The sequence below is a fragment of the Dermochelys coriacea genome, chromosome 2 (assembly GCF_009764565.3).
Source record: "Dermochelys coriacea isolate rDerCor1 chromosome 2, rDerCor1.pri.v4, whole genome shotgun sequence".
Lineage (NCBI taxonomy): Eukaryota > Metazoa > Chordata > Testudines > Dermochelyidae > Dermochelys > Dermochelys coriacea.
Genome location: NC_050069.1, coordinates 186,365,964 through 186,393,935, shown reverse-complemented (window position 1 = coordinate 186,393,935; position 27,972 = coordinate 186,365,964). Strand labels below are relative to the sequence as shown.

General features: G+C 43.6%; 1 protein-coding gene and 1 long non-coding RNA gene across 4 annotated transcripts in view; one reads left to right on the top strand and one right to left on the bottom strand.

Annotated features, from left to right (window-relative positions):
• Positions 1–455: 455 nt before the first annotated feature.
• Positions 456–27,972, bottom strand: LOC119850838. Of its 2 annotated transcripts, XR_005291046.2 has the most exons (4): positions 27,240–27,972; positions 25,387–25,621; positions 2,545–2,713; positions 456–1,978 (listed from the first exon to the last, which is right to left on the bottom strand). It is a non-coding gene; the product is annotated as an uncharacterized LOC119850838 (long non-coding RNA). The 2 variants fall into 2 exon arrangements; XR_006279228.1 differs by lacking the exon at positions 25,387–25,621 and having other exon boundaries at positions 27,240–27,942.
• LOC119850837 (programmed cell death 6 interacting protein) overlaps positions 26,449–27,972 on the top strand; it is a 53,018-nt gene continuing 51,494 nt past the window's right edge. The window contains exon 1 of one of the 2 annotated variants that reach the window (XM_038389505.2): positions 26,449–26,874. In XM_038389505.2, the coding sequence (XP_038245433.1) occupies positions 26,669–26,874 (206 nt within the window). In that variant the 5' untranslated portion in view covers positions 26,449–26,668. The remainder of the gene's footprint in view (positions 26,875–27,972) is intronic. The other variant, XM_038389504.2, reaches the window with a different exon arrangement.

The window sequence follows — 27,972 nt, the reverse complement described above, 5'->3', positions numbered from 1 at the left end:
TTTGTCCTAGAACTGCAGAGGTGTTAAGTGTCCACGTCCCTTGAATGGTCTCTTGCAACATGTGTTAACTCCTTATGCTAAACAATCTGTTCCACCTTGTATTTAGCTGTGACACTCTGAGTACCTTTCCCAGATCTGAAGAAGAGCTCTGTGTAATATTGAAAGCTTATCTCTTTCACCAACAGAAATTGGTCCAATTACCTCACTCATCTTGTCTCTTGAATTGAAACTCATATTACAGATGTTTTGACATTTTTGAACATGAATGCTTGCTTGTGAAATGTTCAAAAATTGAAACTTGTAGTCTGATATTTTTCCTCTGTTGCATTAAATAAATTTAACTTAAATATTTGGGAACAGATTAATATCTGGTATAACTCCCCTGTTTTCAGTGGATTACTTCCTGCATGAATTTGGCCCTTAGTGTCAAACATTTTTAGACATGTACACAATTATAATGATACAAACTTCGTTTTGAGATACCTTTAATTATTTGCTTTTCTGATTTCTCATATACATGTCAGATTCTTTTTACAATGGTTCAGGAAATTCTCATCACAAAGTTCTGGGTAAAGAAAAGCAATATACATTTGTTACAGACAAGTATATAGAGCAAAAAGAAAACAATGTCAAACGGTTACTTGTTTATAAATTCACTTTGTTCTATCTTGTCAATATTTACATATTCATTGTTCAGGGTATTGTATATGTAAATAATACTGTGTGTCACTTTGTTTACTGTGAGAAAAAGAAAAGGAGTACTTGTGGTACCTTAGAGACTAAAATTTATTTGAGCATAAGCTTTCGTGAGCTACAGCTCACTTCATTGGATGTATCTGACGAAGTGAGCTGTAGCTCACGAAAGCTTATGCTCAAATAAATTTGTTAGTCTCTAAGGTGCCACAAATACTCCTTTTCTTTTGCGAATACTAACATGGCTGCTACTCAAACCTCTGAGAAAAAGGTTTGTCAAGACCATGATTATTTCTGGCCTGTACATACGCACACTCTTTTAGACACTGATTCATTATGAATTGCCATTCTTAAGTTTTATAACCAATCCAAAAATATTTCCATAACAAAAATGTGATGTCTTTGCTTCCTGTGCAAGAATTCCATAATGCTGTGCGGAAATGCATATTGTAGTATATCAACAAAATACTGCTACTGAATTTTCAAACAAACATTTCAAACATTAAACTTAAATTCTCTAAACTTTTGGTTACAACATTTTTATTGGGTTCTACAAGCTTTTTAAATATAGGTACTATATTTAAAATTACTATCATTAGTAATTAAACTTTACAGTCTAATGCCTCTATTCCAACAGATCTAAGCACTGCAAAAAGATCCAAGATTCTGCAGACATCTTGTTATGCTTATAAGAAGCACACAGGATCTTTTTCAGGGGAAAACACAATATGCTGTGTTTATTGAAGATACAACAACAATTAGCATATGATTTCAATCATACACCACACACGCACACAGTCCCGCCAGTCAACGTTATAGTTATCAATCTAGTGGCCAGCTAGGTTGATCACGGGTAGGTAGGAGCTGAGTTCTGTCGGTCATGACACAATGCTTCGGGGAAGTCTTGGCAGGACAAACCCAAAGTTTCATGGGAAGGCACCCTGTTTATATAGCGATTTTCCTTCATTGGGACCGATGAATTTTGCACCATCATGCTGTAATCAATTGTTGTTTGACAAGTGCTTGTTTTCTTAAATTGGCCTTCTCATCGTTTATCTTGTTCTTTCATCAAGTCTCTCAGGGAGTTATCCCAGGCTGATTTTGATCACAGCTATCTTGTCCCCATTGATAGGTGCCTGTCTCATCTTTAGAGTCGTCAATCTGCCTTTCTCAGACATTTCTATAGGGGTATATTGCAGCCTCCTGGTGCCCTTGCGTCTGTCTCCAGTGCTCCCTAGAACATCTGGTTCAGTGATGGCCTTCACACTTCTCTTAACACCCATTCCTCATTCACACACAAAACAGAATTAATTTACACAGAACATTTTGAACAGGAACATCAAATTGCAATGCAGAAACCTTCATTCTAAGTTATATAAAATACAAATATAAAATCCTACTACTACAATCTGAGGGGTGGAAGGCACGAGCCAGTCAATAGTCACTATGAGGCACAGCCTTAGGGGAAGTTAAAAATTTCATCAAGGACTCCAGCAAAACCCCTATGCTTGCAAAAAGTATCATGGAATCTTTAACATCTATATCAGTGGTTCTCAAACTCCCCCCTCCCACCGCTAGACTGCTTTTGATAAAAGCACCATGTATTGAAAAAAAAGTAATTAACTTTTTTTGTTCTATAAATAAAAGCACACATATTTTAATACCAGTAATGCGATGATGGGGCTCTCTCCCCCAATCTGGGAAGAAGGGGTTGGGTCTCTGCCCGGCAGCCACAGCCCTGGAGCTGGGGAAAGTTGCCTCTTTCTCTGGCCGCTGCAGCCCTGCACATTCCAAATTCCCCCCACCTCGTCTTCTCACCCCACTGCCCCCCCGCCCCGGTCATCTCCTCACCTTATATGTCCATCTTCTCCAGGGTCCAGGCACCTAATTAATGGAGCCACTAATTAGGTGGGCAGCCCTTCAGTCTCTTGTGTTTAGCAACTCAGGTGCACACCTTACAGAGAACTATCCGGAGACCAGCTGAGTGAAGCTTGCGGACCATAGTTTGAGAATCTCTGATCTATATAAAACATTCAGGATGTTAGGTTTTAAGGTCTTGCATACATCATTTGTACAGTATGTGATGACTAACATACAAAGTGATATGGGATTATACATTCTTAATTATGTATCTGGTGTTTTCTGAAACCAATGAGCATGCATTGGCATGCATGATACTTATACTTATGCAGTTCTTGAAACGGAGTAGAGAGATTTATCCAACATGACCAAGTCTCCCCATTGCTGAGAAATAAGAGTGGCGGGGGAAGAGTGTGTATAATCAGTTTTGTGGGCCAATACCATCGCTTTACTTGTTATAAGGGCCAGATTCTGCAACCCTTGCTCACTTGAGAATCTTTACAGGAACAGTACTGTTTGAGAAAGGATTACTCAGGTGAGCATGGGTTACAGGATGAGTCCCAAAAAGAGAAAAAGGTTTTTGCTCTAGTTCTATTGTTGAAGCAATATATATAATAAATTTAACAGAATTTTGCTTTAAGCTTCATGTTCATTAACATCTTGCACTGAATTTAAGCAGACAGTGAATTCTTTGGGACTTACATAACTTTAATATTCTTTTCCTTGACGCTTTCAAAGTAGATGTTTAATTTATCTGGCTGCATGAGAGCTCCCTCTACTGGCTATACTTCAACAAAAAAGCTTCAAAAACAGACTCCAAGGAGAGACTGCTGAATTGGAATTAATTTGCAAACTGGATACAATTAACTTAGGCTTGAATAGAGACTGGGAATGGGTGAGTCATTACACAAAGTAAAACTATTTCCCCATGGTATTTCTCCCTCCCACCCCACCCCCCACTGTTCCTCTGATATTCTTGTTAACTGCTGGAATTAGCCTACCTGCTTGTCACCATGAAAGGTTTTCCTCCTTTCCCCCCCCTGCTGTTGGTGATGGCTTATCTTAAGTGATCACTCTCCTTACAGTGTGTATGATAAACCCATTGTTTCATGTTCTCTGTGTGTGTGTGTGTATATAAATCTCTCCTCTGTTTTTTCCACCAAATGCATCCGATGAAGTGAGCTGTAGCTCACGAAAGCTTATGCTCTAATAAATTTGTTAGTCTCTAAGGTGCCACAAGTACTCCTTTTCTTTCTACTGGCTACTGTAACTGTACAACTTTTACAGCCTGTACGGCAAAATGGGGGCAGAGTTTGACCTGCAGTCTACTACGGCTGTTGATGTGGGAGAATGAAAGAATCCAGTCAGAGTTTGCAGGGCTGGCAGTTGAAAGAAAAATAATCTTTTTGCTTGTAAATGACTCATTTGACATGGAAACAGACAGACAATAAACATGGAATCCCATGGCATTCAATGAGATTTCACAAAAGTGCAGTTAATTAGTCTTGTAAGTGGAATTTAGTCAACAACTTTGTACACAAGATTGTATTATTTAATACAAACATTGCATTAGTCCCTAGAGGTCAACTAGATCATGGACCCATTTTACTGGGTGCTCCACAAACATAGTAAATGAAAAAAGAAAAGACACCTTAGAGACTAACAAATTTATTAGAGCATAAGCTTTCGTGAGCTAGAGCTCACTTCATCGGATGCTCTGCCCTAAAGAGTTTAGTGTCCAGTTCACACTTTCAGCTGGGTTGGCTCTTCAGGACAAACAGGAGCTAATGACAGTAAAAAAAACAATTTTGTCATGGACATAATGTGGTAGGGCCTTCAATGGCTGGGCAGCCTAGGGGCTCAATCATTGGTTAGGAGCTGGAGGGGAGGAACCTGCCCTCCTTTCCCTTAGCTCCTGGCTCAAGAGCCCTGGGCCACTCACACCCCTAGACAGGGGAGATAGATCTTGCTCCCAATCATGGGGGGCACGGAGGAGACTCAGGACCTGTTGTCTGAGCTGCTCCCTACATAAGTCCTTTAGTTTGGGGCATGACCCTGATAGTCCAGTTTCCCCACAGTTGGGGCTTGGCAGTAGGAAGACTTGCTTACTTGCAGTGGCTGCATTGGCAGACAGATTGCTGGTCTGTATCTTCAGCAGACACAGAGAGAGCTTTTACCTCTTCACCTGTCAACCCCTGACTGACCCAGGCTCCCTTTTCTCCCCCTTCCAGGCCTGACATTGGCTGCAGGTATAATGGGGCGGGGCAAGCTGAACCCAGAGGTTTTCTTTAACCCCTGCTGTGCCTGGCAGCCATCTCTCTGCTCCCTCACACATAAGCAGATGTGTGTATCTGTAAATTTAGCCGTATAGAGTGGAAATCTGTCAACTTCATGAAAAAACTCATACAGATACAGACAGACATCATCTTCCTCTCCAAATGCAAACAGATGGACATCATACCGAAAGGACTGAAGGTAAAAAATCCATTACAATCTACATACCACACAGACTATGCTGACAGTTTGTGCCACACACTCTCAAAGAAACTGCGGAACCACCTGATCAACATCCTCTACAGCAAACAGGGAAAGATTAAGAATGAGCTCTCAAAACTGGATACTCTCATAAAGAACCAACCTTCCACACAAACTTCCTCGTGGCTGGACTTTACAAAAACTAGACAAGCCATTTACAAAACACACTTTGCTTCTCTACAAAAGAAAAAGAACACTAAGCTATCTAAACTACTACATGCCACAAGGGGCCACAACAATGGTTCCCGTAACCCACCCAGCAATATTGTTAATCTATCCAACTATACTCTTAGCCCAGCAGAAGAATCTGTCCTATCTCGGGGCCTCTCCTTTTGCCCCTCCACCCCCACGAACATGATACAGTTCTGTGGTGACCTGGAATCCTATTTTCGACGGCTCCAACTCAAGGAATATTTCCAACACACCTCTGACCAACATATTAACCCACAGAGACCTTCCTACCAACACTACAAAAAGAAGGATTCTGGGTGGACTCCTCCTGAAGGTCGAAAGAGCAGCCTGGACTTCTACATAGAGTGCTTCCGCAGACGTGCACGAGCTGAAATTGTGGAAAAGCAGCATCGCTTGCCCCATAACCTCAGCCATGCAGAACACAATGCCATCCACAGCCTCAGAAACAACTCTGACATCATAATCAAAAAGGCTGACAAAGGAGGTGCTGTCGTCATCATGAATAGGTCGGAGTATGAACAAGAGGCTACTAGGCAGCTCTCCAACACCACTTTCTACAAGCCATTATCCTCTGATCCCACTGAGAGTTACCAAAAGAAACTACAGCATTTGCTCTGAAAAATTCCCTGAAAAAGCACAAGAACAAATCCGCACAGACACACCCCTAGAACCCCGACCTGGGGTATTCTATCTGCCAAGCTCTACGATATAACCGCATTTGCTCCAACCCCTCAGACAGAGACAAACACCTACAAGATCTCTACCATGCATTCCTACAACTACAATACCCACCTGCTGAAGTGAAGAAACAGATTGACAGAGCCAGAAGAGTACCCAGAAGTCACCTACTACAGGACAGGCCCAACAAAGAAAACAACAGAACGCCACTAGCCATCACCTTCAGCCCCCAACTAAAACCTCTCCAACGCATCATCAAGGATCTACAACCTATCCTGAAGGACGACCCATCACTCTCACAGATCTTGGGAGACAGGCCAGTCCTTGCTTACAGACAGCCCCCCAATCTGAAGCAAATACTCACCAGCAACCACACAGCACACAACAGAACCACCAACCCAGGATGAGATCAGGGCTGGGGCAGGGGGTTGGGGCACGGCGGGTGTGGGAATGAGGGCTCTGACTGGGGGTGTGGGCTCTGGAGTGGGGCCAGAGATGAGGGGTTTGGGGAGCAGGAGGGTGCTTCGGACTGGGACCGAGGGGTTCAGAGGGCAGGAGTGGGATCAGGGCTGGGGCAGGGGTTTGGAGTGTTGGGGGGAGGACTCTGGCTGGGGATGCAGACTCTGGGGTGGGGCTAGGGATGAGGGGTTTGGGATACAGAAGGGGGATCGGGGCTTGGGGCCTGGGAGGGGGTCAGGGGTGCAGGGCCTGGGCGGCACTTACCTTGGCCCAGAACACCAACTGAGAGTGCCAATTCAGGACAAATTGCTTAAAGCAAGGGAGTTACAGCCCAAAGCTGGGGTTTCTATGCACACCAAGGCAAACCAAACCAACCAAACAGAGAAGACTTTGGTTTTACCCCACTGGCTAACCACAAGTCACACAAGCAATTCCCTTAGACACTCCAGTTTCCCAGTATCACCACCAGTGCCACTTGTTATGCGGACAAATGGTTATGAAAACCTATACCCCAATAAAAGAAAAAAGGTTGTCTCAATCCCAAAGGAGAAAACCCCAGACACAGGTCAATATACAAATCAGATCTTACCCACAAATCATGCTGTTGCCAATTCTTTAGAATCTAAAATCTAAAGTTTTATTCATAAAAGGAAAAAGATATAGATGACAATTAGAATTGGTTAAATGGAATCAATTACATACAGTAATGGCAAAGTTCTTGGTTCAGGCTTGTAGCAGTGATGGAATAAACTGCAGGTTCAAATCAAGTCTTTGGAGTACATCCACAGCTGGGATGGGTCATCAGTCCTTTGTTCAATGCTTCAGTGTAGCAATGTTCCTCCAGAGGTAAGAAGCAGGATTGAAGACAAGATGGAGGAGCTGCAGTAGCTTTTTACATTCTCATGCCATGTGGTCTTTCTTTCTTTGTTCCAAAGACAAGCTGTCCATCACATGGCATGGAAAAACCTCAGAATTCTGTCCAAAGGCATGTCCCTGCATATCTTGCTGAGTCACAAGGCGTCTGCCTTCTCTCAATGGGTCAATTGTATAGCTGATGGTCTTAATGGGCCATCAAGCAGGCTAGGCAGAGCTGATGCCAACTTGTCTGGGGTGTCACCGAGAAGCATAGCGTAAGTTTGAAATACAGACAGTATAGAGCCAATAATCATAACTTTAACTAAAAAAATGATACACACATATAGACAGCATAATCATAACCAGCAAACAATAACCTTGTCTTAGACACCTTATTTGACTCCCTTAATACAAGATTTGGTACCACTACAATATTTTGGTTGCAACAATGATCTATATGGTCCCAGCTTATGTCAATAACGTCACACCTGTCCATGACTTTTACTAAAAATATACATGACAAAAAACTTAGCCTTACCCGTACCTAATCCCTGAATCCAAGCAACTCAAATTCTGTGCTTTCTGAAAATTAAGTCTAGATCCAAGTTTTCTGGGCTTAAATTTCAATATGCTATGCTGCTTTTTTTTTTTTTTTAAAGAAAAATCAGAGGATGTAGGCAAAGATATTGATGTGGAATTGTTTTGGATACAGACATATGCAAACCTGATATTATTTCTCAAATTAAGGACTAATTAAGATACTAGAAGCTTAAGTAAGTATACACACACACACACACACATAGGCGCCGACTTCTACTGGTGCTGGTGGGTGCTCGACCCCCCTCTGCCCCCGGCTCCGCCTCTTTCTGCTCCCATTCCGACCCCTTCCCCAAAGTCCCCGCCCCAACTCTGCCCCCTCCCTGCCCCTATTTCGACTCCTTCCCCAAATCCCTGCCCCAGCCCCACCTCTTCCCTGCCTCCTCCCCTGAGCACGCCACGTTCCCGCTCCTCCCCCCTCCCTCCCGGAGCTTGCTACAGCTGTTTGTCGGTGGCAAGCGCTGGGAGGTAGGCGGAGGAGCGGGGACGCAGCCTGCTTAGGGGAGGAGGAGGAGGAGGGAGGAGGAGGAGATGAGCTGAGGTAAGGTAAGGTAAGGTAAGGTAAGGGCAGGGAGCTTGGCTGCTTGTGGGTGCTCCAGCTCCGGAGCACCCCCAGAGTCTGTGCCTATGTATATATATATTTTAATTTATACTAGTGAACTGACTTGAAGTTTATCTGTAGTTAGAGGACACCAAGTCCAAAACAGCAATTCCTGATGTGAAGGTTACTCACCCAGTGCAGTAACTGAGGTTCTTCAAGATCTGTGTCCTGTGGGTGCTCCACTTCAGGTGATTGTACAGCAGTACCCAACATTGGATGGAAGGGACTTCAGAGTTGTGTGCATAGTTGAAGCTAGCACTGGTAAGCCTAGCATTGCATCAGTGTCTAAGCTTTGATTGATTGCATAATGGTTCATGAATGTATGCTCAGAGGCCCAGGTAGCAGCTCTACATATGTCTATTATTGGTACATTGTTCAGCAAGGCTATGGAGGTCTCTATTGATCTAGTAGAATGAGACCTGATCCCGAGTGGGGGTTCTGTTTTGATCTGTTGATAACAGAGATGGATGCAGCTAGAGATCCATTTTGATAGTCTCTGTGTGGATATAGCGGAGCCTTTGGAAAGTTAGGTTGCACAAATGAAAAGCCTTGAGGATTTTCGGAAAGGCTTAGTTCTGTTCAGCTGGAACGCTATTGCGCGTCTGACGTCTAAAGTACGTGGAATAGTTTCTTGTGTGTTCCCGTGAGGTTTGGGATAAAATGTAAGAAGGTGGGTCAGTTGATTTTGATGAAAGGACGATGATATTTTGGGTGCAGTCTCAAGGTGACCTTGTCCCTAAAAATATGGTGTGTGGGGGATGAGTCTTGACAACCCCATCTCTCTTACTCACCGGGTGGAAGTGATTGCAACCAAGAATGCCACCTTCATTGATAGATGAAGTAGGGAACAGGGTTCAAATAGCGGGCTGGTAAGGCATTTGAGCACCAGGTTTAGGTCCCATGTTGGGGTAGGATGGCATAATTCCGGATAAACATTCTATATACTGTTGAGAAAGTGTTTGATGGTTGTATGCATGAATATTGTTACTCCGTTGATTGCGGTAATGGCCGTGAGGTGTACTTTAATGGAAGTTGTTGACAGTCCCAAGTTCTTTAACTCCAGTATGTACTCCAACACTAACGGGAATGGTGCGGAAACTGTGTTTATTGGTTTGTCTGACACCATAAGGAGAACCTTTTCCATTTTTGGAGGAAAATCTTACACGTGGTTGATCTCATGCTATTTAGTAATATGTATGATGTATTTATGTATTTAGTAATATGATGGAGGTATATAAAATCATGAGTGGTGTGGAGAAAGTGAATAAGGAAAAATTATTTACTTGTTCCCATAATACAAGAACCAGGGGACACCAAATGAAATGAATGGGCAGCAGGTTTAAAACAAATAAAAGGAAGTTCTTCTTCACTCAGCACACAGTCAATCTGTGGAACTCCTTGACTGAGGAGGTTGTGAAGGCTAGGACTATAACAGGGTTTAAAAGAGAAAGAGATAAATTCATGGAGGGTAAGCCCATTAATGGCTATTAACCAGAATGGGTAAGGAATGGTGTCCCTAGCCTTTGTTTGTCAGAGGGTGGAGATGGATGGCAGAAGAGAGATCACTTGAACATTACCTGTTAGGTTCATTCCCCCTGGGGCACCTGGCATTGGCCACTGTTGGTAGACAGGATACTGGGCTGGATGGACCTTTGGTCTGACCCAGTATGGCCATTCTTATGTTCTTATGTGTTTAACGTGTTCTGAGCAAGCTAACTCGTCATGATGGAACCATGTAGAAGCCACATAGAATTCTCCAGATTCAGGTGGAGAACCTGACTGTTGGCCTGTGAGAGAAGGTCCGTCTGAAGTGGGAGAGTTTGTGGAGGCCATACAGCCATGTGTATCAGGTAAGGGTACCAGCTCTAACTGGGCCATGTCAGGGATATCAGTATGACCTTGGCTTTGTCAACACATATCTTGTGTATCACCCAGGAGAGCAGCAGTATCGGTTGGAATGCATAAAGGAGTGATGTGTTCCATGTGATTAGGCAGGCATGTCTCAGTCCTGCTCTTGAGCAAAAAAGTGGGCATTTGTGATTTTGTGATGTCACGAATAGGTCAATGGGAGAGAAGCCTCACTGTTGGAACTGGGTTGTAAGACTCTGCTGTTCAGTTCCCATTCATGGCCCTGTGAAAATTGTCTGCTCAGTGTGGCCACCGTCGTGTTCTGGCAACCGGGGAGGTAGGAGGCTGAGATGTTTATATTCTGTACCAGTTCCACAGCCTCATGGCCTTGATGCATAGGGAGTGAGAGCAGGCTTCTCCATGTCGATTTATACAGAACATGCAGGCGATGTTGTTGATCATCACATGTACTGTTTCATTCTTTATCAGTGGGAGGAAGTGAAGACAGGCGTTGTGAACTGCGCGTAGTTCTAGGAGGTTGATGTGTAATTGAGTCTCTTTAGAAGACTATCTCCCTTGGATCATATGCTGATTCAGGGGGTGCCCCAGCCAATCAACGAGGCATCTGTTGTGATCATTATGGATTGTGGGTCCAGATGAAAGCAGACCCCCATGCATACGTTCTCCCATGGGCAGCGGGTGAAGCTTTCCTTTTGGCAAGCTAGCCCCCTGACCTGCCTCTTCTGGTCGAGGTCCCGCCCTGTCTCTTCATGGCCTCCAGTCATGATATCCCGCGTATTACTATGGCTGTGGCTGTTTTTCTCACCACCGTGTGTGTCTGCCACATCAAGGCCCACTTGTAGTGCCATTCTGGTGACTAGCTGTCCCTCAGTTTATATGACTTTGCACTGTGCACGCCTCTCCTCTGGGAAGTCATTAATAAATTAATTCAGTTTGCCATAATTATAATTGTCAAGGTTCCTTCCCTACTCTGAACTTTAGGGTACGGATTTGGGGACCAGCATGAAAGACTCTCTAAGCTTATTCTTACCAGCTTAGGTTAAATGCTGCCACTACCAAAGTGTTACACAAAGAACAGGGGAAGTGCCCACTTGGAAACGTCTCCCCCGCAAAATATCCCCCCAAGCACTACACCCCCTTTCCTGGGGAAGGCTTGATAAAAATCCTCACCAATTTGCATAGGTGAACACAGACCCAAACTCTTGGATCTTAAGAACAAGGAAAAAGCAATCAGGTTATTAAAAGAGAATTTAAATTAAAGAAAAAGTAAAAGAATCACCTCTGTAAAATCAGGATGGTAAATACCTTACAAGGTAATCAGATTCAAAACATAGAGAATCCCTCTAGGCAAAACCTTAAGTTACAAAAAGATACAAAAACCGAAGTATACATCCCATTCAGCACAACTTATTTTATCAGCCATTTAAACAAAACAGAATCTAACGCATATCTAACTAGATTGCTTATTAGCCCTTTACAGGAGTTCTGACCTGCATTCCTGCTCTGGTCTCAGCAAAAGCAATACACAGACAGAGAGAACCCTTTGTTCCCCCCCTCCAGCTTTGAAAGTATCTTGTCTCCTCATTGGTCATTCTGGTGAGGTGCCAGCAAGGTTATCTTAGCTTCTTAACCCTTTACAGGTGAAAGGGTTTTTCCTCTGGCCAGGAGGGATTTAAAGGTGTTTAACCAGCAGGAGGGGAGTGGCTGGTGATGGCTCATCTTAAGTGATCACTCTCCTTACAGTGTGTATGATAAAACCTATTGTTTCATGTTCTCTCTGTGTGTATATAAATCTCCCCACTGTATTTTCCACCGAATGCATCCGATGAAGTGAGCTGTAGCTCACGAAAGCTTATGCTCAAATAAATTTGTTAGTCTCTAAAGTGCCACAAGTACTCCTTTTCTTTTTGCGAATACAGACTAACATGGCTGCTACTCTGAAACCAGTCATAGTGTCCAATGTAGCTGTTGCTTTAAATACATCCCATAGTGCAACAATTAAGAGAGTCAAAGAGGTATTGCTTCGCAATTATTGTAAAAAGTTACTTACAGTTATTAATACATAAGCATTGTTAAAAACATGGACAAGGGAATTTGAAGTGGACACTTTCTGACTTTCAAAGTAGCTATTTGACAGGTAATCTCAAGGGGTATTAGCTGAGTTTGATAGAGCATTTAGTAAAATCATAAATTCATCTCTTTAATTGAATGAATAAATGACTATGTATTAAAACACTGTAGTCTTTCATTTTTTCAAATGCATTGATCAACCCTAAAAATACAGCAAAATTATAGGAACTAGATTTTCCAAACAGTACACTAAAAAAGGTTACATCTCCTTAGTGCCATTAATCTTTTATTCTTGTAACTTTTAATTGAAGATGTATAGCATTAGAACAATAACAAAGGGAGATCATAATATTCATCCCCTGTTTGGGGCTGCTGAAATTATGTGATATTTCAAGGAAATGTTCGTAGAAAGAATAAGAGAATTGTAAGGCAATTTTGAGTACATTATCACAGGAAGTTGGGTTTTTGTTCGTTAGTTTACTTTTCACGTGCCTCATTGCAATATGACAGGTATCTTATCTCCCAGTTAGTCCTATGAGTAAACATGTATTTTTTAAAACATATAATTTATATATGCAAAGTAGCAGCATTCATGGTTTATTGAGGGCCTTCAGCATGTTCAGCAATGAATAAACATAGATAACTTTTTTCCTTCTCTAAGGAATTTACATTCCAATGCCCTGAACCTTTTGCAGTCAAAACTTCCACTAATGTAAGAGATTAGGTATACCAAAAATGTGGGCTCATATCCTAAATACTTGTTGACTGCAGATATTTCATGCCCAGATCTGGATTGGATACTTATGAATGACTTCAGGCTTCTTTACACTGAAGTTATCAGGAAGTCATACTGGTATATGTCATGGGTCTGGTCTACACTTAAAATTTAGGTTGACATAGCTACAATGCTCAGGCGTGTGAAAAATCCACAACTTTAAGCACCATAGCTCTGCCAACCTAATCCCCATTGTAGATGTGGCTAGGTCAGTCGAATAACACTATTATCACTTGGGGAGTTTGTTTCTCTCAAGTGATGGAAAAACCCCTTCCATCATTGTAGGTTCAGTCTACACTACGGGGTTATGCCAGCAGTCAATCTATACTGCAGTAGTTATTGGTGTACAACTCCCCATGTGGATGCTCTCTTTCAGAATAAAAGTGGCCTTTTTACAGTTTAATTAATTAACTTGAATTTATACTAGTATAACTCCTGCAGTATAGATTCACACCTTGCCTTATGCTAGTATAACTTCCTGATAACTCCCCATGTAGACAAGTCCTTCACTGACTCCATTTAAGTTGGACGTGTGTATCAGAGGGAAGAAGAATGTGATCTTTCACTAGTATGGAGCAAATATCATATCATATCAGTACAACTAATTACAAATAGGTTTATCCAAATCCTTTGTTTTAAGAAACAGATTTGCATTTTATATGGACATTTTCAAAAAACTACACTGTGTTTGACAGTACCTGCCTGAATTATTTCTAATTAAGCTGAAAACTGTTGCTGTCCTCCACCAGGTTTTTGGTTTGTAAATTTTGTATGAAAATATGGAGACTGTATGAAATACTGTATCAGAACAGTAAAGAGTACGGTACTTACTTTGTTGCTGTTTAAGAGTATGCAAAACAAAACAAAACAAAAACAAATTAAAAAACTGAGTTTGACACTGTTTCACTACAAATCTTTTGAATAGGTTGTTCTTTTTAAGTATTTTAAAAATAAATTAGATTGTATTAGTTTACAGAGACCCAAGATTACAGCAGACATTGTGATTTAATGAAGAGCTACTTTTCCTGTATTTTTGAACCCACAGTACATAGTGAATTTGAATAACAAATGCAGGCATTGCGGTAACCTAATCAGTACTACTACCTGCCTCTGGAGGCTACTGACACCTCACAGAAAACTTTGAGCAACATTCTGTTTAGAAACAATTCTGTTTATAGCTAATATTTTTAAACTATTTCATGTAAATATCATTATCAATGTATGGACTCTTTGACTCCAGTTCCATTCCATTCAAAATGTAGCAGATAAAATTATTTTCCTAACCCATCTATCTGTACCAGATTATCCCTGTTTTTTGAATTATTCCAATGGCTCCATTGTATCAAATATAAACATCTTATCCTGACTTTCAAGGTGCTGTATAACTCCACCTCTTCTTCCCTACCTGATCTAGTTTTTTATTGCTTCATTCTCCAGTCCACTTTGCTCCCCTTCATTTATATCTCCAACAAGCATCTCTGCACCTTTTTTTCACATCATGCCCTATACCTGCAATGCCCTTCGTATTCCAATTCACAAAGTCAGCAGCCTCTCCTCATTTAAATCTATCCTGAAAATTTGCCTTTTGTGCAATGCTCACAATAAACACGTCAAAAATATTGATTACCTTTTTTAGGTTTGAATCATATAAAAAAGAAAAACTTATCTGAATTACCATGATGTATATGTGCTTAACCTAAGTAACCACGTGATCATACTGCTCTGATCCCTATTTTGCTGTCTCTCCAACTTGTTTTCCTGACTCAGATCACATCCTGTATTTAGACTGGAAACCTTTTGGAAAAGGGATCATGCCTTATTATTTAGCATTTCTATGGTGGTAGTACGGAGAATTGGAGCCTCATCGGGTCTACCTATACTGCAATTAAACACCTGTGGCTGACCCATGTCAGCTGACTCAGGCTAGCAGGACTCAGGCTGTGGAGCTGTTTAACTGTGTTATAGATGTTTGGGCTGTGACTGCAGCCTGGGCTTTAGGACCCTCCCTCCTTGTGAGGTTCCAGAGCTCAGTCTCCACTCCAGCCTGAGCCTGTGTGTCTAGAGCACTACTTTACAGCCTCATAGCCCGAGCCCTGTGAACCTGAGTCAGCTGACACGGACCAGCCATGGATGTTTAATTGCAGTGTAGACATACCCATTATGCTAGGTTCTGTACAAATGCAGATAGGCATGGTCCCTGCCTTGAAGAGCTTGCAATCTTATTGTCTCCTGTTAAGGGCCGAGCATATCTTTGAGTACTATAAAACAATAATAAATATCAATCAAAAATGCAGTGAAAGAGGATTTATAATTCCTTAGGGGCAAATCTTGTATTCTGTGAAAACTGCAAGTAAACAGGCTTTGTGCAAGTAGAAGTGATAGACTCTTCCTCTGGGCTACAGGTCCCTCATGCTACAGGACAGTAACTGCCTGGGGTTAGAAATAAATTGCACTCATATATTATGAGAATTTTACACCTTCCTCTGAAACATCTGGAGTAGATGGGCCATTGTAGTCAGATCCAATATGACAATTCCTACGTTCTTATGCTTCTGTAGCTTCAGACACAATCCCCACACCCATCTTCCACAAACGTTTTGGTCAACAGATCTTCATAGTTACAATTCCACTAGCCACATCCCCTTCCTCTATCCACCCAGCTTCCTTCAAAGACCAGTTGTATGGTAGTATAGAAGGGGGGAACAAGGTCCCTATGTAATGTATAGATGCCATTTTAGGATTGTCAGGGACAGGTTTAAACATTCTTTCACTCTGAGTAGAAGGAACAGAGAGATGCGCTCGAAATGCAGGAACTGTCAATATAGTACGGCTGGGCAGGCTATCATGAATTATTGAATAATGTGCAGTAGAAGACATATGCTGTCTGCTGGGAGAAGGCAAGAAAATACCAGGAAGAATCTTATGTAAAAAGCACTCCACCCTATTTTCATTTATTTTCATAGCCTTTTAGAACACTCAGGGTAGAGTCTGACTATGGGTAGCTCATTTTGGTTATTGTGACCAAGCTCCCAAAGGCTTGATGCACCCATTAATTCTGGGATACTGGAATGAATCCGAATCTAGCGTGACAGACTTTTCACAATCCCCCAATCTGTCCTGTCTGCAGCTAGGACCCCCTTGTATGGTGGAAATGTGCCAGTCCTGATGCCTTATTTGTCTTGTATCAGGGGGTAGCCGTGTTAGTCTGTAGCCATAAAACAACAAGGAGTCCGGTGGCACCTTAAAGACTAACAGATTTATTTGGGCATAAGCTTTCATGGGTAAAAAAAACACTTCTTCAGATGCATGGAGTGAAAATACAGATTCAGGCACATGACACATGAAGAGAAGGGAGTTACCTCACAAGTGGAGAACCAGAGTTGACAGGGCCCTTTGTTGGATCATATTAAAGAAGTTCTGTATTAAAATCACAGATAAGTTTGATTCCCCATAGTTTAAATTCCAGGGTATTACTAATTAAGAGGTCTCTTGGTTTTTGGTACTGTTTCTCTCCCTCTGTGTGTGAAACTTGCAAGCTGCTAATTGTGTTAGTACATTCTAAGACAGAGTCTGTTCTCAAAGCAATTCTTTTAACAACAACTATTCACACAGAGAGAGACTCAAAGCAATACTGTATAACAACCGATACAGCACCCAGAGACTCGCCGCCCTTTTGTTGTATTCATCTCGCTTTGTTAAAAATTGTGATTAAAATTGAGATAGAGGATGTATGTGGATGGATGCTTGGTGTGGATAATAACTGAATGATCAGGGAGGTGCCAGCCGAAGAATCCAGTGTCCATCGGTTGAAGAAGGCGTCAAGTGGAAATAACCAGAGGACCCCCGGAGGGCAGACTGGAATCCACCCAACAGCCTCAAGAATGGAAAAACCAAAGAACAAGATAACATCTGGCAGCACGGAGCCATCAGGAATGTGCCATCTGCTGACTGATTCAGCAACAGCATGATGAAGCAATTCCCATAGAAATTCCTATAAAAATGGACTCTAGAAAGTGAGAACTTTGGGGTCTGATTCTGCAAACAACTTCCAGGAACATCAGATGAGCATCTGACAAGGCCTTGCTCCCTCCTCATGTCAAGGCCACCTGGCCAGTGGCTTGGCATGAGCAACTCTAAGGCTGGTTTCAGAGTAGCAGCCGTGTTAGTCTGTATTCGCAAAAAGAAAAGGAGTACTTGTGGCACCTTAGAGACTAACAAATTTATTTGAGCATAAGCTTTCGTGAGCTACAGCTGAAGTGAGCTGTAGCTCACGAAAGCTTATGCTCAAATAAATTTGTTAGTCTCTAAGGTGCCACAAGTACTCCTTTTCTTCTTTCTAAGGCTGGTAACTATGATAGCAACCTTGCAGAACCTGTGTCTGTGTGTGCGTATGAATGAATGTGTGAATAAATATGAAATTGAATGGAATGTTATAACTATTATAACTTATAATTGTATCTATTCTTCAACAAAAAATCTTCAAAAACAGACTCCAAGGAGAGACTGCTGAATTGGAATTAATTTGCAAACTGAATACAATTAATTTAGGCTTGAATAGAGACTGGAAGTGGATGGGTCATTACACAAATTAAAACTATTTCCCCATGTTATTCCCCCACCCCCCGACCCTCCACTGTTCCTCAGGCATTCTTGTCAACTGCTGGAAGTGGCCCACCTTGATTATACCTACAAAAGGTTTTCTTCCCCTCCCCCCCTCCCCCCCTCCCCGGTAATAGCTCATCTTAAGTGATCACTCTCCTTGCAGTAAGAAAAGGAGTACTTGTGGCACCTTAGAGACTAACAAATTTATTTGAGCATAAGCTTTCGTGAGCTACAGCTCACTTCATCGGATGCCTAACACGGCTGCTACTCTGAAACTTCTCCTTGCAGTGTGTACGATAACACACATTGTTTCATGTTCTCTGTGTATATAAATCATCTCCCCACTGTATTTTCCACTGAATGCATCCGATGAAGTGAGCTGTAGCTCACAAAAGCTTATGCTCAATTAAATTTGTTAGTCTCTAAAGTGCCACAAGTACTCCTTTTCTTCTTTCTAAGGCTGGTAACTATGATAGCAACCTTGCAGAACCTGTGTCTGTGTGTGCGTATGAATGAATGTGTGAATAAATATGAAATTGAATGGAATGTTATAACTATTATAACTTATAATTGTATCTATTCTTCAACAAAAAATCTTCAAAAACAGACTCCAAGGAGAGACTGCTGAATTGGAATTAATTTGCAAACTGAATACAATTAATTTAGGCTTGAATAGAGACTGGAAGTGGATGGGTCATTACACAAATTAAAACTATTTCCCCATGTTATTCCCCCACCCCCCCGACCCTCCACTGTTCCTCAGGCATTCTTGTCAACTGCTGGAAGTGGCCCACCTTGATTATACCTACAAAAGGTTTTCTTCCTCCCTCCCTCCCTCCCCCCCCCCCCCGGTAATAGCTCATCTTAAGTGATCACTCTCCTTGCAGTAAGAAAAGGAGTACTTGTGGCACCTTAGAGACTAACAAATTTATTTGAGCATAAGCTTTCGTGAGCTACAGCTCACTTCATCGGATGCCTAACACGGCTGCTACTCTGAAACTTCTCCTTGCAGTGTGTACGATAACACACATTGTTTCATGTTCTCTGTGTATATAAATCATCTCCCCACTGTATTTTCTACTGAATGCATCCGATGAAGTGAGCTGTAGCTCACAAAAGCTTATGCTCAATTAAATTTGTTAGTCTCTAAAGTGCCACAAGTACTCCTTTTCTTTTTGCGAATACAGACTAACACGGCTACTACTCTGAAACCTGAATTCTGTTAGTAAGTGTGTGGCTTTGGGAAAGTTCTTAATTTCCCGGGGTATGTCTACCCAGCAGCTGGGAGTTGTAATTCCCACCTTGGGTAGACATACACACACCAATTCTGCTTGAGCTAGTGCCTAAAAATAGCAGCACAGCCATGGTAGCATGATTGGTGGTATAGGCTTGCTGTCTGAGTATATACCTACAGTCTCAGACAGGATTGTACTTGTGTGGCTAAACTGAGTTGCTGCCTGCACTTCCATGGTCAAGTTACCATTTTAGTGTGCTAGCTGAAGCAGAGCTAGCATGTGGATGTCTACCTAAGCTGGGAATTACACCTCCCAGCTTCTGTGTAGATGTACCCCCTGTGTCTTGCTTAACCATCTGTAAATTGGGAATAACACTTATAGTTTCAGAGGTGTTAGGAGGCAATTGGCAAATCATTATTTGTAAAATTCTTTGACATTTTTGAAATTCTTTGAGAAAGAATGCAGTACAGAAGTGTAAAGAAGTATTAACAAATCCATGGCAAGGGAGCAAATCATGTGTCGGTATATAGGTTTGTCTGAAGCTCTAGTGATTTATACTATCATCTAGTATAATTTATGTAAAAAGAAAAGGAGTACTTGTGGCACCTTAGAGACTAACAAATTTATTAGAGCATAAGCTTTCGTGAGCTACAGCTCACTTCATCGGATGCATTTGGTGGAAAAAAACAGAGGAGAGATTTATATACACACACACAGAGAACATGAAACAATGGGTTTATCATACACACTGTAAGGAGAGTGATCACTTAAGATAAGCCATCACCAACAGCAGGGGGGGGAAGGAGGAAAACCTTTCATGGTGACAAGCAGGTAGGCTAATTCCAGCAGTTAACAAGAATATCAGAGGAACAGTGGGGGGTGGGGTGGGGGGGAGAAATACCATGGGGAAATAGTTTTACTTTGTGTAATGACTCATCCATTCCCAGTCTCTATTCAAGCCTAAGTTAATTGTATCCAGTTTGCAAATTAATTCCAATTCAGCAGTCTCTCGTTGGAGTCTGTTTTTGAAGCTTTTTTGTTGAAGTATAGCCACTCTTAGGTCTGTGATCGAGTGACCAGAGAGATTGAAGTGTTCTCCAACTGGTTTTTGAATGTTATAATTCTTGACGTCTGATTTGTGTCCATTCATTCTTTTACGTAGAGACTGTCCAGTTTGGCCAATGTACATGGCAGAGGGGCATTGCTGGCACATGATGGCATATATCACATTGGTAGATGCACAGGTGAACGAGCCTCTGATGGTGTGGCTGATGTGATTAGGCCCTATGATGGTATCCCCTGAATAGATATGTGGACAGAGTTGGCAACGGGCTTTGTTGCAAGGATAGGTTCCTGGGTTAGTGGTTCTGTTGTGTGGTGTGTGGTTGCTGGTGAGTATTTGCTTCAGATTGGGGGGCTGTCTGTAAGCAAGGACTGGTCTGTCTCCCAAGATCTGAGAGAGCGATGGCTCGTCCTTCAGGATAGGTTGTAGATCCTTGATGATGCGTTGGAGGGGTTTTAGTTGGGGGCTGAAGGTGATGGCTAGTGGCGTTCTGTTGTTTTCTTTGTTGGGCCTGTCCTGTAGTAGGTGACTTCTGGGTACTCTTCTGAAACAGCAGCCTGGATTTCTACATAGACTGCTTCCGCCGACGTGCACGAGCTGAAATTGTGGAAAAGCAGCATCGCTTACCCCATAACCTCAGCCATGCAGAACACAGTGCCATCCACAGCCTCAGAAACAACTCTGACATCATAATCAAAAAGGCTGACAAAGGAGGTGCTGTCGTCATCATGAATAGGTCAGAGTATGAACAAGAGGCTACTAGGCAGCTCTCCAACACCACTTTCTACAAGCCATTACCCTCTGATCCCACTGAGAGTTACCAAAAGAAACTACAGCATTTGCTCAAGAAACTCCCTGAAAAAGCACAAGAACAAATCCGCACAGACACACCCCTGGAGCCAGGACCTGGCCTGCTGTTGGTGATGGCTTATCTTAAGTGATCACTCTCCTTACAGTGTGTATGATAAACCCATTGTTTCATGTTCTCTGTGTGTGTGTATATAAATCTCTCCTCTGTTTTTTCCACCAAATGCATCCGATGAAGTGAGCTGTAGCTCACGAAAGCTTATGCTCTAATAAATTTGTTAGTCTCTAAGGTGCCACAAGTACTCCTTTTCTTTTTGTGAATACAGACTAACACGGCTGCTACTCTGAAACCTATAATTTATGTGGTTCTGTCAGGAGGGATTTAAGAATACTAACAACCACTGAATGGATTAGTCAAGCAATGTCCAGCAAAAGGTCATTAGAGCTCAAAAGCAATGCATGATCTCATTGCTGTAGTTTTTGCCCTTCGCCCTCCACGTCCTTTTAACATTTATTTTTCTTCATCATGGCATATACTAGTTTAAGTCCCAGTCCTGGAAAAACTTACTACTAAGTGTAGAGAGCTACTTTACCATGAGTAGTCTCACTGATTCCAATAAAGCTACTGTCAGTAATAAGGCACATTATGAGAATTTGCAGGACTGGGGACTTAGATAGTAAACTTTTTGAGGCAAGGACATTTGACTTAATCCTACTCCCACTGAAGTCAGTTGTCACGCTGTCGGTAGTGGCTCATGACTGTGAATGCAATTCTCAGGGGATACTGTCAAAAAGCAGGACAGAAACTCCAAACAAGTTGTCCCTTCTTTCTATAATTAGACTTCACCACCCAGTAACAGTCTTACCATGGGGTCACAGACAGTCCCCTTGGGCTTTCCAGTTTATCTTGCCACCCAGGCAAGCTGGACTGTGTGACAAACAGTCACTTTACACCACAAATCAAAAAAATATTCAGGTTATTCCCAGTCCCAAAGGACCGGTCACTTTCCCCAAGTCAATTGTAATCCCCCAGATCTCAAAGCAAAGACAATGCCTATAGTCAATCCTGTAATAAACTAACTAAAAATTTATTAACAATAAGAAAATAAATAAGGAAGTTATTTACAAGGTTAAAACAGGAAATATACACATACAAATGAGTAGTCTTAGATTTTAAAAGGTAATATAAGCTTTTTTATAAGCAGCTCTTTAGGGCTGACCCATGCAGCATGGGGATCTCTTGCTTATATTTTGGAATCTTTGCCCCCAGAGTCCAGACAGCATAAAGATCCCAGTTTCTCCTTGTTGGAGATTTTTATCCCCTTCAACCCAGAATCTAAGATGATGGGATGGGGAGTAGGGAATACAGTCAATAAGGTCTCTGTCCTTTAATGCTACATAATGCCTCGTTTGCCTTCAGTGGTCCATCTTGTGTGCACTTTACCTTAAATAATGTTGTTTTTCCTGTATTAATGTATTAAATATTTTTGGATGTTTTTATAAATTTTCAAATATATTGATTTCTATTACAACACAGAATACAAAGTGTACAGTGCTCACTTTATATTATTTTTTATTACAAATATTTGCACTGTAAAATTATAAAAGAAATAGTATTTTGCAATTCACCTCACACAAGTACTGTAGGGCAATCTCTATTATGAGTGTAATTTACAAATGTACATTTTTTTTGTTACATAACTGCACTCAAAAACAAAACAATGTAAAACTTTAGAGCCTACAAATCCACTCAGTCCTACTTCTTGTTCAGCCAATTGCAAAGAGAAACTAGTTTGTTTATATTTACTGGAGATGCTGCTGCATGCTTCTTATTTATGTCACCTGAAAGTGAGAACAGACATTCACATGGCACTTTTGTAGCTGGCGTTGCAAGGTATTTATGTTCCAGATATGCTAAACATTCATATGCCCCTTCATGGCTTAGGCAACATTTTGGAAGACATGCTTCCATGCTGATGTTCGTTAAAAAAATTAATTAAATTTGTGACTGAACTCCTTGGGGGAGAATTGTATGTCCCCTGCTCTGTTTTACCTGCAATCTGCCATATATTTCATGTTATAGCAGTCTCGGACGATGACTCAGCACATGTTGTTTGCTTTACGAACACTTTCATTGCAGATTTGACAAAATGCAAAGAAGGTACCAATGTGAGATTTCTAAAAGTAGCTACAGCACTTGACCCATGGTTTAAGAATCTGAAGTGCCGTCCAAAATCTGAAAGGGACGAGGTGTGGATCATGCTTTCAGAAGTCTTAAAAGAGCAACACTCAGATGCAGAAACTACAGAACCTGAACCACCAAAAAAGAAAATCAACCTTCTGCTGGTGGCATCAACCTTCTGTGGTGGATGAAAATGAACATGCATCGGTCTGCTCTGCTTTGGATTGTTATCAAGCAGAACCCATCATCAGCATGGATGCATATCCTCTGGAATGGTGGTTGAAGCATGAAGGGACATATGAATGTTTAACGCATCTCGCATGTAAATATCTTATGACGCTGGTTACAACAGTGCCAGCTGCTCTCACGTTCAGTTGACGTATACAAGAAGCGGGCTGCATTATCTCCTGGAAATGTAACCAAACTTGTTTGTCTGAGTGATTGGCTGAAGTAGGACTGATTGGACTTGTAGGCTCTAAAGTTTTAAATTGTTTTATTTTTTAATGCATTTTTTTGTACATACATCTCTACCCCAGTATAACACGACCCGATATAACGTGGGTTCGCATACAACACGGTAAAGCTCTGAACAGCGTGTTAAGGGTGCCGGGCCAGGGCTGAGAGGTTGGATAAGGGGCAGAGGGTCTCGGGGGTGGTCAGGGGCTCTCCCCCCTCAGCATCTGGGATGCAGAAGCTGGGGGGGCACTTTTGGGGGCCCCACAGTTCCAGAGTGGCCCGGGGGATTAGCGGAGGGCCGGGAGCAGCCCGCTCCTTTTCCCTCGCCCCGGTCCCAGCGGTGTCACTCGGGGGAGAGGGCTTGGGGGAAGGGATCCTCGCCTGCACTCACCAGCAGCGGCAGAAGCAGAGCAGCCCAGCCCCCAGCCCGCTCTACTCCACCAGCTCCTAGCTGCGGCGCTCTGCTTCCCGCCGCAGGTGAGGGCGGGGGGGTGTGGATAGGGGTCAAAGCAGTCAGGGGACAGGGAGCAGGAGGGTTGGGTAGGGGGCAGAGTCCTGGGGGTGATTAGGGATGGGGGTCTCTGGAGGGGGCGGTCAGGGAACAAGGAACGGGGGGGCCAAAGTAAGTTTGATATAACGTGGTCTCACCTATAACGTGGTGAGATTTTTTTGTCTCCCGAGGACCACCTTATATCGAGATAGAGGTGTAATTCAACATTTGTAAGTTCAACTGTCATGATAAAAAGATTGCACTACAGTACTTATATTGGAGAATTTTCAAATCACCTTTCTTTTGTTTTTTACAGTACAAATATTTGTAATAAAAAATGAAGTGAGCACTGTGCACTTCGTATTCTGTGTTGTACTTGAAATCAATATATTTGAAAATGTAGAAAACATCCAACAATATTCTATTATTGTTTAACAGTGCGATTAATCACAATTAATTTTTTTAATCGCTTGACAGCCCTAATACTAACCCATAGGTAAACCAGACTGTCCAGTTATGCATTTGTCATGCCTGAGCCTTGGCATGAACCGGCACCTGGTCTGCCAGCATCACATCAGTATCACAGTTCACACTGAATTCAGTAGATGCAGGATTGGGCCCATTGTCTTTTACTTGTCTGTAAAGAAAGCATCACGCCCACTTATGGTGCTGGACAAATAAATAAATAATAATTGCATACAAAACATGTTAAAATAAAATTATTTAGATTGTAAAGTCAAGTAATGTTAAATTAGGAAATGCCAGATTTGGGATTGCTTGTGCATACTTAATTCTGCCTCATCATGTGTCCAACCTTTGCACTGGATTAGGCAGGAGTCCTGTGGGAAAAAACTGCATGTGATCATGTAGTTAAAGATTGCATAATAGTAATATGCACAAGGAGAGCAAATTAAAGTTGCATGAGCAACTGGAATTCTGGTATTTCCTATCTTTTGAGTGCTTGACTTTGCAGCTTTAAATAACTTTCTTTTAATTTTATAGTTTTTTTAAAAAAGGAAAAATATAACAAAAATTATGTTATATATCACTGTAACAATCTCCCCTCTTCCCCTATCAGCAGCATTTAAACCATGAACCTTCAGCACAGATAGCTACTACTCAAGCTACAGGACTATTACTTGGTAGCAGAAGAAGACTACTATCCCAGTGGGAGCTGGGGGTGAGCTACTGGTGCCATATACTCCATTCAGTGGTGGTTAAGGGAAGCCCAACCTAACCCAGTATTTCCCTTCCCTTCAACTAGATAATAGGAGACATCCTGACCCATATGATGTTCCCTGAGTGGAGATGAACTGGTGGGATTATATGCTAGGTCCTGGGGGTGATGTTAGAGGAGCCTGGCCCACCTGTCTCTCCTGATGAGAGCTTGGAGACATTCTGACTCATGTGGTTCCTCAAGTGGAGAGGATGGAATGTGATGGGGTGCTGGAATCATAGGCTGGGATTGGGTTTTGAGAGCCCATTTGGGTTCTTTCCCCCACCATTTGCTGTTCCAGCAGCTTCCAGGTCTTCACAGTTTAGTGTGCTGCACAGACAGGGTAAAATGTTTCTGTTGTTATTTTAGCGTGCTGTCAAAATGTTCTGAAAGACACAAGTGACAGAATGAAGTGAGCTTTAGCTCACGAAAGCTTATGCTCCACAAGTACTCCTTTTCTTTTCGTGAATACAGACTAACACAGCTGCTACTCTGAAACCTGTCAGAAGTGAAATGGTGATTTTCAAAAGTTTAGAAGTCAGCCAAACCAGAATGAAATTTCAAAGGGTGGGGTAGTGGGAAAGGCACATTTCTAACTTGAGGCTTTGTTTCCCTGCTGAATTTTGAAGCCAACAGCAAACAATGGATGGAGTTGTTAGAGCATCTCAAAAAAAGATTGCAAGAATATTTCTAATGAAAAGAGTTAGGCAATCTAAATATAAGTCATTACCAGCTCCTTCTATAATATAGTAAATAATGTAGAAAAACAAATTTTAAAATAAAAATACCTTCAGTTTTATTATTTGCATTACACTAGCACTCAACAGACAAAGGCCCATCTAGTAAGAAACACTCAGCTTGCAATCTTATTTAAGAAACATAAAAGGAGATGAAACAAACAACATAGGGGCGTGAGGCGGGCATGAGAACAACCGTGTAAGAATAATGCCAAGGTCCCGCTTTTCTTTGGCTCACAAAAAACCTACGCAGCCTGCATCGCTCTGCTCAGCTCCGCCCTGGGTTACAGAGACCAGGTGAGCGGAAGGGAAGCATCACTGCGCAGGCATCTAGCGCTGAACTACCATTGAGCGGCTGGGGCGAGAGGACAACAGGGACAGGGCATGGAGGGAGGGAGAAGAATTTGAGGCGCGGGGGCGGGGCTAGGAAGGAGTGGGAGTGGGCGGGGCTGGGAGAGAGCTCGAGGATGACGCAACGGGGCGGGGCTAAGGAGAACCGGGCGGAGTTAGGGAGGGGGAAGGCGCGTGACTGACGTGATGCGCTGAGGTCAGAGTTTGCGCAGATCCCGGAAGTACGGCGGGTGGGCGCGGGCAGTTCTCTGTACTGCTGCGAGCGGACGGACGGACGGACAGGCCGGCCGGCCCACCAAGCTCAGGCAGCAAGAAGGGCGGGGGGAGGGAAGGAAGGAAGGACACATGGCGACCTTTATCTCAGTGCAGTCGAAGAAGGCCTCCGAGGTGGACTTGGCCAAGCCGCTCTGCAAGTTTATCCAGCAGACCTACCCGGCCGGGGACGCGCAGGCCGAGCACTGCCGGGCGGCCGAGGAGCTCAACAAGCTGCGCAAGAGCGCGGTCGGCCGCCCGCTCGACAAGCACGAGAGCTCGCTCGAGACGCTGACGAGGTGAGGCGGGGAGCACGCGCGGGCTCCGGGGGGAGGGGAGGAGAGGAGAGGAGAGGAGGGGAGGGGGGGGGGGAGAAGCGACGTCAGGCCCCATCCCCGTCCGGACAGGTCGGCGCTGTGCGCCAGCCGGGTGGAGAGCAAAGACCCACGGCGGCCGCTAGGCGGGCGGGCAGGAACTAGACGGGACGGGTGGGGCAAGCGGGGGAGGGGAGGGGCAGGCGGTAGTGTTACTTGTGGGAAGCCCTTGCAGAGCGGAGCCGCTGTGTCGCCGCGAGGCCCCGTGCGTCGCGTCGCCCTGCTCGCTGGGGGCTGGCAGGGGTTTCTGCCCCCACCCCGGCCGCGTTCACAGAGCGGCGGTTTCTTACCTGGGTTGCGCTCGCGCCGCCTGGGCGCCTCCTGCGCGACGTCAGGGGTCCGCACATCCTGCCGGGGCACCGTGGCCGTGCTGGGAGGCGAGGCTGCGTCACGTCGCGCTGGCGGCTCCCCTCCCCGCGGGCCGGTGGCCTGAGCGGGGCCGCCCGTGGGCGCTGGCGGCGCCGCTCTCCGCTCGTTGCCACAGGCGGTAGTTCCGGACCTTATTGCCCCTTTCCCGCGGCTTGCAGCTCCCCCCCCCCCGGCCCGCGTCCTCTCGTGCCGTGGGCTGAGCGGTTTTCACGTCGCCGCCTCCTGTTTCCCTGCTCCTCGCTTCTGTCACGTTTGTTGCTTCTTAACTTCTTGTTGTTGTCTTGTGTTGGTTGCGCCCCTTCCCGGCTTCCCAAACAGCGCATGCGTGTGCGCTGCTGGGTATGAGGGAGTCTGGCTCTGTGGCGCCGGGACTCTTGCACTCCAGGTGAGTGGCAAAGGAGAAAAAGGAGCCGTGGGCAGCTGTGGTGGTGCTTCTACCCTGCAGCGCTATACACCCGAGCTGCTTCTGTGCCCAGCTGTTGGGGATGCTGCGCCGCCCACCTGCGCCTTGGCGCATGGAAGGGATCCGTCCCCTCTGGATTAGGCGCAGTTTGCTTGGGAAACACTGAGGTGGGGGTTGATTACAGGTTTCAGCGTGCCAAATGATACCACGCATGCTGGGACTTTGTGACGCAGGTATTGCTAAATTGAAGG